The sequence below is a fragment of the Uloborus diversus genome, chromosome 9, assembly GCF_026930045.1.
Source record: "Uloborus diversus isolate 005 chromosome 9, Udiv.v.3.1, whole genome shotgun sequence".
Lineage (NCBI taxonomy): Eukaryota > Metazoa > Arthropoda > Arachnida > Araneae > Uloboridae > Uloborus > Uloborus diversus.
In genome coordinates, this window is record NC_072739.1 from 56,472,484 (window position 1) to 56,487,396 (window position 14,913).

Genomic DNA, 14,913 nt, shown 5'->3' on the forward strand with positions numbered 1-14,913 from the left:
AGATTATATAGACCATGGGGAGCAGGATTATGCAATAAAAAAATAGTTCGAAAATCGACGATAGGGGACGCTCTACACACGTAAAACATTCAGCAACAACCGCCGATGCATTATGCAAATTAAATGAGCTATAGAAAGGCAGAAAACCACTCATCTTCATCACGATGACTTTGGAAAAGAAGGAGCGAGCCTTACTGATCAAGGTCTTCTATTAGAAGGATAGTAATCACACTGCCGCACTGCGTGAATATCAAGGTTGAAAGGCATACGGAAAGGGCCCATGTCAAGGCAATCCTTGAAAAAGATCGAGTCTATGGTGAAAGCAAACGAACGGTGCCTGAAGGATAGCATTAAGGTGCCATGTTCATGCCACTGATAGGGCAACCCTTCGTGCAACTGTGACTTACGCTATAACACGTTTTGAACACGTGATTGACGCAGATGGAATGCACATTTACCCAATTCTGTAAATAAAATTGATTTTGTGACACAGTCCCCGTTTTATTTGATACACGCGACCTTTTCTTCCCTGGTGGTAGTTTTTTGAACTAATTTTTCTTATTGCATAATCCCTGCTCCCCATGGTCTATATAATCTATATTCCAAGTTTCATCGAAATCCGATGTATAGAACGGTCACTAGAGGGGTCTAAACAGGGTAACTTTAATTATAACCACCCTATATATATATATATATATATATATATATATATATATATATATATATATATATATATATATATATATATATATATATATATATATATATATATAGGAAATCTTTTTTTTTTTTTGTTTTTTAAATTTTAATTTTTTTCTAATGAATATTAATGAGACTTTTACGGGAGAAGATATCCAAATTAAGGAACCTCCAGAAAAAAATCGAGTGTTGGCAGCTATTTTTCATTTATACTTCTATTTTACTTTCATAACTTTAACCTTTTGTATCCCTCGCTTATGCCGACGCATTAATGAGAAATTTAACGATAAAGAGATCTCTTAAAATCCTCATAGTATGAAAAACCAACATTTTTTCCCCAGGTTGCTTTTCTAAGCACAGATTGAAACACTAGTAAAACTTCTCTTCTGCAAACAATGGACCTGTTTTTACATTATTCTTTTGTTGAAGAAATAGACAACTTTTGCAAGTTTCAATTATACAGTCAAAAAACAATTATTTCGTTATTGGGGCATTTCACAGTATTTGGCTGGACTCTACACTTCATAAGAATGTTTTAGTCTCCTACTCACGATTAGTGCAAATAATAAAGTTAAACTTCTTGTAAATGATTAGTTTTATGTATACTTTGAAAAAAGTTGAGATTTGAGCTGAATTTCTAAAGATATAGGAAGATATATAGCTTGTTACGGACTCTACACTCAAAAGACATGGAAATTTTTGCTTAAACTATCTTCAAATTTTCTGTGAAAGTAATAACTATTTTTACCAAATGAAGGTTTTCTACTATGTCTCAGTTTATCTATAATACATTTAAGCACAATAACAATTTTTAAAAAGGTAAAAAATATTTTTTACGGAATTATTTACTAAAGAACTACAAGTTTGTGAACATGTTACGGACTCTACATATTTGTCACGTTTGAGTATTGTTTGATAGAATCTAAACGACAACAATACTACCTCAATGTTCAACAGTTTCAATGATAGAATCAACTGTTATGGCTATTTCTTCATCATATATGTAAGGGGCGCCCACGGGGGGAGGGGGGTCATGCCGCTGACTGTGCCATTGAAGTTTTTTAAGGGGGGTACAATTTTTCTCATTTTTGGGAGGAGGTTCTTGATATTGCAGGGGGGAGGTCTGTGGGATACTTAAGGAAGGTGCACCCAAGCTCTTGGAGGGGGGGGGACCAGATTGATTGGCCTCCTTTTGGAACAGACCAAGTGATATGTTGATTTCTTCAGTCTTGAATTTGTTATTTGAAGTGATAGGTTTTTATTCAAATTTTACTAGCAATTCAACTTTTATAGTAGAACCTTGGTTATCTGATGTGATCAATAACGGACCATCTTCGGTAAATCGAAATTTCTCGATAAATTTTAAGGGGGGCAGGACATGTTAGGGAGAAGATGTTTTTAAACCAAAACTTTTTAAATTGTATTTTTAAGGTAAGTTAAATTTTCTGTTAATTCAATTTAAAAAAGCAATATTTCCTGCTTCAAAAAACACATATATTTTTAAGCAACAAAACTTTGTTCATTTCCGGTTTAAATAATTGCATTTAATTAATTAAATGTATCATTGATCATGTATGGCTCAAAAGATCTGTTTTTTCGTTAAATGGCCCTAATATTAATGTATACTTCATGACATCTGACATGCCTTACTTTGTTCTTATATTTTATCGTGAATTTTTTTTTTTTGGTATGATATAACACTGGAAATTTTTCAAATGTCACACTGGAAATTTACTGAAATTCGGGACCACCAGATCAGTCAACATACCTTAAGATAATAGGGGAAATTGGGGCTCGTTAGACCGGCCTTGATAATTTTTATACCTTGATAATTTTGATTTAATTTTTTTTTTTTAATTTACGACCAACAAAAAGTAGCGACTATAGTTTTACAATTCCTATAATAAAATCATATGGTACAGTTATTTTGAACAAATTTCAGAAACTGTTATTTTTGGCAGAGCTATTTTTGATTAACTTTCATAACTAAGCAACTTAATTTTTTTAGATGGTTTTCATGAAGAATGAAGCAATAAATTGAATTTCTCTCCTAAAATAAGTTCTTTTAGTTCTTAAGTATTAGCAGTTATTTTTTGTTGTAAAGGAAAAAATCAGGACAACTCTTTTTAGACCAAGAATCTGGGGTCTGTTGGTTCACTTTTGGGAAACCCACAAAAAGTTTAGAACAATTAAAAAAGCAATACTCTAGTATTAGCAATAGTGAAGTTGCTAAAAACACAAATTGTGCTGATTCTTGAAAAAAATTAACAGTAGATGTTGGTAAATTTTAATTATATTGATCTTTGAACTTTGGTTTATAATTCTAATCACAAAACAACATTTGTTTGGTACAAATGTTGGATAATATTTATCATTAAAATTGTAACAGAAGTTGTTTTTGTAATGTGGGGACCCCGTGCTGTGGCAGGTTTGTTCACTTCACAAAGTTCTGTTAAAATATTAATGCGAAAAAAGTTAATTAATTGAAAATTGTCTGCGATGATGAGAAATATTTCATGTAACTCATGGTAGAAAATAAAACTACTGATTGAATTTATGATGAGAAAAAAGAAGGAAAGTAGAGAGCCAGACCAATATGCCCTGACTCCCTCTATACACTTGTGCAATCTAAATTCTTCTGAAAGTCAAAAATTTTTTAAAGTATAAGTTGCAATTCCCTTTAAATGGCTACTTTTACTGTTTTTTTTCCTGTGCAGGCTGTTCAAGCATTTTGATAAAGAAAGAACTGTGTTTTAACAGTTGCCAAATGTAGAGTCCGCAACGTTTTGTAGAGTCTGTAACTAAATTTAGAAAATTAATAAAAAATTTAGAATTTAAATTTTTATGAAACTTATTTTAGAATATTTTAACACCATAGGTGAAATTGGAAAATATTCAATTTAGTGATATAAAATGCATAAATAAAAATTTTAACAAAACTTCTCTTGTAATTATTGTTACGGACTCTACAATCACCATTTTCACAACTTATAATTTTTTAATGAATTCACTTTTTGATTAAAATTATTATATGCATTAAAGATAATCCTTTACTTTATTTGTCCCAAGCACCAGTTTTGGCTTGAAGTTCAGTTCAAGTCACTATTGAAGAAAAATTCAATGTAGAGTCCGTAACGGTAAAAGTTTCATTTTTGATGTTTTGATTGCGATTACATGGAAAATATGAAATAAAGAAAAAAAATGACAATTATGTCCTTAAGAATGTGCTTTTTCAATATATATAAAAATTTTAACCTTTTAATAAGTTTTGTTACGGACACCCCAATGTCACAAATACCGTGAAATGCACCTATTGCTATTGGAGGAGAATTGGGAAAATTTCTTGTGAGTTTCGATCATACAGTTATGACGCTGTGTTATATCCTCATATTGCTATTTGGGGATAATGGGATTGCTTTCGCAGGTTTCAGTTATATAGGCATGCAGTTGTTTTGTATGTTGTGGGGATTGGGGGAGAACTCGACTGCTTTCGTGAATTCTACCTTTCCAATAATGAAACCGTTTTGCGTGTGTTAAATGGAGAAAGAAATACTTTTACTAATCACATGTTTATTGCTTTTATTTTTTAGGTAATAAAAGCTTCATGGCCCAGCAAAAGCTTGTGATGACACAAAACAAGGAAACTTACACCAAATGAAAGCAGAATCAATTGAACACTAATAGTTTATAATACACAAATCTCATTAAAGACATGGGCTAAAAATGGTAAAAATGAAAAATAAAAATCATCCGTCCATTCCTTGCAGCATGTCCACGTCTTCAGCATCAATAAGTTGTATCTCCTTATTGAAATGACTTTGCAACTCCTTCACCACGTTCAAGTCTCTATTGTCGACGACCATGTTGACGGCGATGCCGCGCCTGCCGAAACGACCACTACGACCGATCCGATGAAGGTACGTCTCACAGTCGGCGTTACCGTCCAGCAAGATTGGCAAGTCGAAGTTGATGACGATGCTGACCTGTTGCACGTCGATGCCACGGGCACACACGTTCGTCGTGATCAAAACCTGTAACAAGACATGAATAAAGAATAAATACAAAGCAGTAACTCCAACATAACCATTATGACGGAAGAAATGTTGATAATGGTGTAGGAGGTAAGGGGTCATTCACTAATTACGTAAGGGTCCCGAGCGGGGAGGGGTGTTTGAAAAATCTCTACATACCCTTACTTTGGTGGGGGGGGGGAGGGGTCGAACCCATTCTTACGTAATATTTTCCAAATCGATATTTTACATTCGAAATCGCGCGGTCAAACGGTTTGGCAGTTATCATATTTCATTTGCGTCTGAAATAAAAAACGTATTAAGATGAGCTGTTTTTTATTTATTTTACAAAGAATGAAAGTGTAAAATATAATAAAGGATCGCAAAATGTATGGAGTGTGACATTTTTAATTAGTATCGGTATCACATTTTATACAACAAAATGTCAGAAAAACATTCAGTCTAGATTCCAACTTTTTAGTAACTATTTCTTTGCACTAAAAGGTTTAATTTAATAATAAACGAATTTAATAACGATTCCAGTGATGTAAGATTCGTTATTTTATCATTTTGAAAATCGAAATGGAATTTTACATAAGAATAGGGGGGAGAGGTTTGAACAATCTTACGTACCCTTAAATGGGGGGTAGGGGGGTCAAAATTTGCCAAAATCATCCTTACATAATTAATAAATGGCCCCCTAATCTGTCACTCTAGTTATATAGTTCCTCAATGGATGGCGCCACTGAAATGAATTGTTCGTTCTTACGTAAGTTGCGCCTTCTATTGAGTAACTACTAAATTAACACTGCTACGGCTAAATTTATTGCATACGCGCGCATAGCTGTCAGCATTAAAAGATGAAAATTAAGTTGATTTCGAATTTAAATAAATTTACAGTGCCAGTATTCGGACATCCGACACTAACAGTAATATGGAAATGGAGAAACCTATTTTTACTTCTTTGATGTATTAATAAAAATGATTACAACTTTTAGATTTAAAAAAGTTTGTTTTCTCGTATAAGGCATAATAAGGGTTCATTGCAGTAGGGAAAATTTTAGTAAGTTAGGATAAAACCAGGAATATTTTCCTGCATTTTTCGGGACATAAAAGTTTTAAATAGAATAAAAATGAATAAATAAGTATGTTTCAATAATTATCATTCTCTTGTATGAAAAATTTTCTTTTTTTCGATAGCAATCGTTTTATTGTCAGTTTTCCCCCAAATTTTTAATTACTGTAAGAACTTTTTTTCTGGAATTTATTTAATTGATAAAAATTCGGGACTATATTTACTTTATTAGAGAGTTTGAGAGAAGGCATGAAAGTTCGGGAGTCTCCACATGGAGAGCTCTGAACTTAATTTTTGGGAGGGTGAAAATTTTTCAATTGGCCGAAGGGAACTCCAAATTTTGCCGAATGATAAAATACGAATGTGGACACACGGGTAGGTACTGTCATAGAAAAAAAAAAACGAAACACTTCTATTTATTCGGCCATTATACATGCTAGAAAGGAAAGAAAGGTGTTATCCGACTTGGTTTAAAGTCTTCTTTAAAACTACTTAGGTAAAATTTTGATAAGGGACCATATACAAAGAAAAATTAGCACTAACTCTTGATTTTCAAATAGGAAACCCTATTTTTTGCTACATAATTCACAAGGTGTCATCCGACTTGGTTTAAAGTCTTCTTTAAAACTACTTAGGTAAATTTTTGATAAGGGACCATATACAAAGAAAAATTAGCACTAACTCTTGATTTTCAAATAGGAACCCTTATTTTTTGCTAAATAATTATGTTTAGACAGCAAAATGCAGCCAGGGTACGAAATTTCATTGAATTCCGTGCAGTAGAACAGGAGTTATTAACGAAAAACGATTTAGGGACCGTCACAACATTGAAAACGCTTCTTTCAAGGTCACGGCTTATCAAGTAACGAAGTGTAAACAGAAAAAAAAAGTTCGAGATTATCCAGCTTAATGCATGATTTTTTTACTCTTTTTTTTTTCCGTAATTCGATACTTTTTGACCGATAATGTTGCGCCACAAAGCGATTTACGGTCGATTTTTTTTTTTTTTTTTTTGAGAAAAAGGTTAGAACAACTGATTTTTGTCTATCTGGATTAACCTAAGAAAGACGGATGGGGTTTGACTGGGCCATCGTATAGATCGTTGTTTAATAAATCGAGTAATGACAAATTTAAATTAATGGAACTTTTTGACTTTTTCAAATATGAACCTATTAGATTGCTTATATAATCATTCAAGCCTCAAAGAAATGTAAATATCCAACCTTATACCTAGAGTCATGATGTGAATATGTTTGATAAATGTATTTCACCTATCTTACAGGTTTATTTTGGAATAAATAGAAAGTCTTTGATGTAAAATATAATTGCGCGTTTTTAATTTCGCAGAACATTAGCAGAAGTTTGGGCCATCGCATACAAAAATGTAAAAAATGTACCGCACAACGTGGAAAGACGCTGCGTTAAATAGATTGGATACTCGAGCGAAGCAAGGTCGATTTATTCCGTGAAAATTTGCCCTAAATACATAAAATGAACGAAGCATTAATCTAAAAAATAAAACAGAAACAGGAGAATACAAATACCCGTTAATGAGCAAACCGTTCTTGCTCGAACTTTATTTGGGAAAAATTTGATTATTTGAATTAACACAGTGGACAAACACAGTAATTGTTCTAGCGGCTTTTTTGTAATCAAAAAAACGAGAATTTGTTTAAAATCTAAATTTGATGCAGAAGATCATAATGTGTGGTATTATTTAAAAAGCATAACACAATTGGCGGTTTTAATTAAACATGTAATGTTTCTTAAAAGCAATTTAGGAAAGTACTTTCCCAATGCTGTTGTTAGCAACGAGATTGTCCAACCCGTAATTTAAAAAGACGAAAGTTATTTTATCTTAAACCAAGGTGAACCAAAATCAGATTTCTTATCATTTCTCTGATTTCATAACTTTGCTCTTGCAAATAAAGCATAGCATTATTTAATTTTGTTTCGCGCGCCATATACTTGTAAACGAACATTTCCCGTAGCATCGAGCCTTAGGCTGCCGCACAACTACCGCAACACACCCGACAGGCGATTCAATCGATCCAGAAAGTTACGATTTCGAGCTTGCTGTGGATTTCGCATATTGGATTCGGAATCAAGCGGGAGGGATGCAGAAGTCACTTCATTGAAGCTGAGAGTGCGAACAAACTGGTAGGTAAAGTAAATTTATCTGCTGTATGTTTACGGCCTCTCAGTGGTGAGATAAATTTTCTTCATCCACCAGTTTTTAGGCACTTTCAGCTTCAATGACATGACACCTGCTTCATTGATCGTTTAAACCTCTATCAAGGATGTTGTGCTCATTATTCGGACCAACAGCAGCCTTCGAGTGGGATAGCTAAATCGCAGTGAAGACACGGGCTGCATTCGGGTCCGCGAAGCTGGTCTACGCGGCCCGTTGTTTGCTAAAAGAATAAGATCAGAAAGGAGAACTACTACCAGTATCATAAAGTTGAAGACGAATATTCAGATATTGGATTCTGAAAAACATGCATTTAATAAGACAGGCATTTAGTAGTAGATAACACTAATTTATTATAACTTTCTTTCTTTTTCGATATTTTTCCATGTTATTCAAAAAAGAAGAAAATAATTTGAAATTTTATCTTTGTCTTGCGAGAATGATTTTAATGTGAAATGCACGGACAATGACAGAGAAAGTAAGTAGAAAAATAATATTTAAATTATAATTAAGAATAGACAAAAACTCAACTTAATCTAACACCCAAATTAATGTTTTGTTAAATATTTAACGAAGTAAAAAAAAAAAAAAAAAAAAAAAAAAAAAGAAGTTTACAATTAGCCACAACTACTACTTTCGTTCAGAATACGGGCTCAAGGCACGCGGCCTACTACTGCGACTGACATTTCCTCTCCTAGATCTTAAAACATTGAAAATTATTCAAACATTTTACCAAAAAGAAAAAAAAAAACCCTAAAAACCAGAAAACTTATCTAAAAGAAAATATTACTTATTGACCTATCTGGATACTGTTAAAGAGGAAATTTCACGTTGTCGGCTAATTTTCGAGTGCGTTTTCCCGATTTAGACGAGGTAATAATTTTTCCTTTTAGCAAATTATCACCGGGAAGGGTCATTAATTCTACACCGCCTATTGCAACATGACTAGCAAGAAAACGAGGTTTTATTGTATGTTTCTATGAAAAAGTTGGCCATGTTAATATTTTTTCTGAGTTATTGTTTTACAAAAGGCAATGGCTAAACGCAGAAAGAAAAAAAAGACAAAAGTATTTTAACTGTAGCTTTTAATTTTAAAAGTTCTATAAAATATTCTTTTATTAGACGATGAAGTAGTGTTTCGCATTATTTACACATTGACGTTTGACCGATATCCACAAAAAACTGAAGGTTGCAATATTGTGTTGTTCTTCTGCAGAGACAGCGAATACATTTATACATTTAAAAAATTCGTAGACTTAACTCTAATGTAGAAAAACCACGTTATAATTGGTTTGCTTATTTTGTTGAACAATTTTTTTTTTCTTTTTTTACGAAGAAACTAACTTTCATAATTTCTGTTTTACAAAAGTATACGGTCCCCTAAAGTGGGAAAAAATGAATTTTTAAGCATAGCGCGAAAACTACTGAATATTTTGAGCTCAAATTTTGGATTCCCTCATAAGAGCTCTTCTAGATTGTTTCTCTGTTAAAATTTAATATGATTTCAGATCATATTTTTTTCAAAAAATATTATAATAATTCATAAAAAAATTAAATTTATATTTTTGGTGGTGAAAAGGATGTTTTTATTATTGGGTCGATTCATATTTTGATATAAAAAAACAATCTTTGCCGTGCCTAATCTAGTTTTTGTGTTATGAGCAAAAATATCACATTACGTTTTAACATTACGAGAGGAATTTTTCAAAACTCGATTCTGAAGTAACGGCTGGATCGAATTCAACAAAATTTTGTATACGAAGTTAAAAAAGCATGCTGATCACAAACATGTGATAAAAAAGGGGGATTCTCATTGAAAAATCTGAAGTTGATGCTCGTTTTAATATGAAGACGACCCCTTAACAACAATTTTTTAACATAATGATGTAGAACTTTTTATTCCTAAAACAATAACACTTTACACGTGTCTCTAGTGTCATTAGTCTTTGAATACGATCGAGTGTTTCGTTTTTTTTTTTCTATGACTGTACATCTATTGAAAAGGGATATTTGGTCGTTTAAAATTGCTGTATTGCAATTATGTATCTCGAATTTGCCGAACAGGGAAATATTTTGGGAGATCTCGGGCCCGAACGAATCGGGAGAGTTGGCAACTATCCATGCGTTTTACACTTGTAAGAAATCCAAACTTTCAAGAAAAGATGAGTCTGAAAAACAAGTTTATCAATCATTTCCATGATGTACGGACTGCCATTGAATATTTACACTAAATTCTTGATTGCAAACTATCTTCCCCTTTTTTTCATGTTCAAACAATTGTAAGATTCTAGAAAAGTCGGCACGTTTGGAATGCAGGCAGAGATAGTTGTCTCTATATATTTTTAAAAAAAAGTGACGTCAAAGAAATTGTTAAAGGAAGTCTGTGGCGGGCCTGCGTCCAGGAGACTCCATAGCACCTACAGCCTTGAAATTTGGTACAAAATTACTTTGAGCACCGGGGGGTTTGCACCTGGGGTTTTTTATTTTAAATTTCGAATTAGTTTTTTAATTAATTTTTAAGCTAAACTTTCACGTAAATTGCTTATTAAATGGGTGAAAAATTACCCACACCCCTTAACATTCCATGTCGTTCGAAAGATTTTTTTTTCTGCATCAAATAAAGCTTGTTTTAACTTTCTCAATTAATTAGAACAGCATATATAAGGGTTTCTATTTAAACGGAAAATCCTAGGCGCAACTCTATTAAGTCCTTAAATAAAAAGCAAAATATATTACTAGATACCACCACTTTGAAAACGACTTTTCAAACGTACAAAACTGCCGTTTTGCAATGCTCAGAAGCCTCTTAGCACCTATAGCTCTGCAAGTTAGTTTAAAACCCGTGAAAGGGGTGATTTTTGTTCCAAACGGAACTTGAAACGCGTTTTTAATCTGATTCTTTAAAATTGACGATTTAAATCTTTGCGAACTAAATAAGATTGCAATCTTCGGGGGTTGGTGAGCGATAGTGAACAGGGGGAAGAACTCCCTAGTTTCTAATAAAATCGAATAATGGTGTCGCAGCAGCCTATGAAATTGTTGAAACGTTAGTTATGACGTAGAAACAACGTGCTGGATTTCGTAAGCAAATTTTAAATTTCAAGCTGAAAAATTCTGAACCAGATCCATCGCTACAGATTTGCAGTAGGTTAAAACAAAAGTAGCACTTGTTACTGGTAGTACAAACTTGTTGCATAAGAAACAAATCATCAAGTGACGAAAACATTCTTAACCTTCCTCGTTCATAAAGAGTAAATTACTAAACTTAACGAAATATTAAGATAACTGCAAAGCTTTTTAGAGTTATTTTTATGTGCTTAATTTGTTGTTATTTGCCTAAATTTGGCGTTTAACCCGTTATTTTATTTTTTTTTCCTCCAAAAATTACCTTACTTTTCGGGGCACCCCGGCAAGGAAAGTGACACAACTGAAAGAGTTACGGCACCAGTTACAGACAACGATCCAGTAACAGACAGTTGAGAACTAATTTATCAAAAGGGGACATTTCCATTTTCTAAAAATGTTCAGGAGGTGAGAAAACCGAACTAGGGTAAGAACAAAATAGTTTTATCAACTCCTCTAGGTACAGAATTTTGAGCACGAAAGCACAGCAAATCATGGCCCAGAGTACGAAATGTTCGTGTTCAAAAAAAAAAAAAAGAAACAAGGAAATATCGCCATTTTAATTTTGGATATGTGCCCTTTTTAACAATTCCAATTTCACCAAACCCTAATATTTCACCTTCTCATATTCTCTTATCGGAGTACAAGAACCTAAAAGTAGTGGATTAAAACTTGAGAATTTTGGACATGTGTTCTTTTGAATCTAAAAGTCTTCGTACTACACTGTGAAAACGATTCAGAAACGTTCCTGGAAAATAGTAAGCAGCTGATATGCCCAAGTTCTGTCAGCAACATATCTTTCAAAAAATAGGGATGTTTTCCGCTAAAAGTCAGTAACCTTTCTGAAATTTTCCATGAAACTTTCTGAACAATTGGGAAATCTCTTCCGTTAAAGCCTGTCATGTTCCGGAAACCTTCTAGAAATATTAAGTAGGTTTAATACAATTGATTAGAACCTTCCTGGTTTACCAAAAAAAGCTCCAGAAGCATTAGAGCAACCAAGACCAAAACTATGCGAGAATTGCAAGAAGAACCAAGCAATTTCTGCAGCTATCCAGTGACTCATTCGCTCCCATTGAGAGCTTGGTCACTCTGAATGGGCCACAAGCGACTTAATAGGCCGATACAATTAATAGACACGCTCTTTCAATTTTAAAACTGGTAGTAAAAATGTTTTTCCCAACAGTGGAAAGTCTGCATTCGTGTAACTTGTAGCAATTCAGGAAACATTTTTGCGAAGATATTTGATTTTACGAGGAAATAGGTGAAAACATGCGAAATCCCGAAACGTTCCACGGGAATAACCAGTAACGTTTCGGAATTTTTTTACAGTGTACAGATTCTTTCGGGATATGTCCCCTTTTATTTAAAATAAAACGTGCAGAGGAAGGATTGGTTACCTTTTGATCAAAAAGCCACAATTTACCATTAAATAAAATAGGGTTTTCCGCGTTCGGACTTTTTGAGAGTAAGTGATTTGATAAATGTCATCTGAAAAATTCAGAAAATGTCAGAAAATGATTTTTTCTCAAAAGTGGCTATGTTCCCTTTTGATTAATTACTCCTCGGTTATAAGTTTCGATTTTAATAATAAGAATTTTAGGCGGGAAAAACTGATGTTGCTGTGGCCCATGAATACGGTGCAACCATCTAGTGTTGTCAGAGTGAATTTTTTGAGCCAGTTGGTATTTTTAAGGCAGTGGTGAAAGGTTATGAACAGCCACCACGAGGTCTGCCGGTGTTTCACATTCATTTCAATTTAATAAAATTTTAGATCTAAAAACTAAAGAACTTTTGCAAGTTTTAAACAGATAAGGGGAATTCTGTCTATTACTCATTCTGTCTGTTCCTGGGTATCATCAGAATTGTCGTTGTCTATTACTGGGGGTCGGACCTTTTTCGAAATTAAGCAAATAAAAATAGAATTAACTAATTCAGAGGATCCAGAAGCAACCAAACGTTAGATGAGATGTAGTTGCATAAGAGAAAATTAGTTTAAAAAGTCTAAATACATTAAAAGGGGCAGAAAATTGAGTTAGCATGAGAGCGATGTCTTAAGCATGTCTGTTACTGGTGCCTATTGATTGATGTTCAAAATTTAATGTTCCTTCTTGCTCTAAAACTCATACAAAGATAGCGTACATAACTGGTGCGTGGTGGCGTAAAAGCGACATAATAATAATAGCAAATCATTAAAATTTCACAGTTTATATGAAATTTCTTCGAATTTTAAGAATGCATCAAATTTGGAAACAAAAACAAAACAGTAAACAACACATCATAATTGTTTTGCGCTTGTTGTAATAGTTCAGTTCAGTTTCTTTGCTGTGATTTCTTTAGTTCTTTTCTTTTGTCTATGTGCTGTTTGGAATTGTGATTTTGTTGTTTCATCGAATTTGTGTGAATTCGCAGATCTAGAGCTTGCATGCGTCACTTTGTGGTGGTGTATGAAACTAGCCTAAGAGGTGAAACAGTAAAATATTGCGATTTGGTGAGGATAAGGTAGCTGTCTGATTGGACAGGTGAAAGTGGGTGGGTCTTTGTTATACCTCTTTCATCAGTCATTGGCCAGCGGCTGCAGTGCCTGCTATTGTGTATTTGAATTGTGAATACGTATTTACCATGTGTTTGAGGTGCTTTGTCCGTTTCGCTTTAACGCTGTGGATATTTTAGGAATTGTACAGATAGTTTGTAAATAGTGTTTGAAGGACTGACATATAACATTTACAAGACTTTCAACGACTTCACACACTTTCGACAGTGGTCTTTTTTTTTTTTCTTGTGGCAGAGAATAGGTGAATGATTTTCCACTTTGTCGATGTTTATGTAATGAAATGATTATCACCTTTAGTTCTGCGACTGTGGTAATTTCTCTATTATCAAAATTGTATTCCAACATTTACTCTTTTTCTACATTTTTGCCCTTTCGTAAAGATACATTTGCATAAAAACTTAATATACTCTGAACTTACCTTTTCTTTTCCTTCCCGAAAGCGACTCAGAATGGCCTCTCTCTGTGACACTTCCAAATCTCCAGAGAGATATGCTACCGAATGTCCATCCCCACGAAGCTTGTCCCCGAGCCAAACGGCGGTGACTTTTCTGCGGCAGAAGATGATGGCCTGGCCAATGGAAACCACACCGTAAATGTTGGACAGAAAACGATATTTATCCACCTCCGATTTGCAGACGATGTAATACTGTTTCACGTTGTCCAGAGATTCTTCCTCTTTCCGAAGACGAATGATTATGGGATCGGTGACGATGAATTCCGCAAATTCCATGACTTCGGAGGTATATGTGGCAGAGAAGAACAGCATCTGGCAGACAGAAGACAACATTTTGTGAATGCGGATGCACTCGTCTTGATGTCCTTGGGTAGATATCATCACGTCCGCCTCGTCCAGCACAAATGTGTGAATTTTGGTTATATCGAAGAAACTACGTCGCCTGGACCAATCGTAAACCTTACCCGGGGTTCCGATAAGGATATGTTCTGTTAGAGATTGCCCTCTTTCGAGATTCTCTCCCTTGACCACATACCTAAATCGAATTCCGGTACAAAACTGGGCCATCTTCTTTGCAACTTCGCCTATCTGTAAGGCAAGCTCGTATGTGGGAGACAGGATCAAAACTTGGGGAAAGTCTAAGTTTTCGTTGACTCTGCTCAAAGCAGCTAGAACGAAAGCAGCCGTTTTGCCAGTACCGTTCTGGGCCTGAGCGATCATATTCACAGGAGGGTTGGCGAGAAGGGTGGGCAAGCTGATTTCTTGAATTTTAGAAGGATAGTTAAACCCCATAGAATACACTCCTCG

At 34.1% G+C, this 14,913-nt stretch overlaps 1 protein-coding gene across 1 annotated transcript; it reads right to left on the reverse strand.

Annotated features, from left to right (window-relative positions):
- Positions 1–4,445: 4,445 nt before the first annotated feature.
- On the reverse strand, positions 4,446–14,913 carry LOC129230231 (DEAD-box helicase Dbp80-like). Its single transcript, XM_054864632.1, has 2 exons — positions 14,071–14,913; positions 4,446–4,730 (listed from the first exon to the last, which is right to left on the reverse strand). Exons 1-2 carry the CDS (start codon positions 14,896–14,898, stop codon positions 4,446–4,448), a joined length of 1,113 nt encoding a protein of 370 aa, XP_054720607.1. The 5' UTR covers positions 14,899–14,913.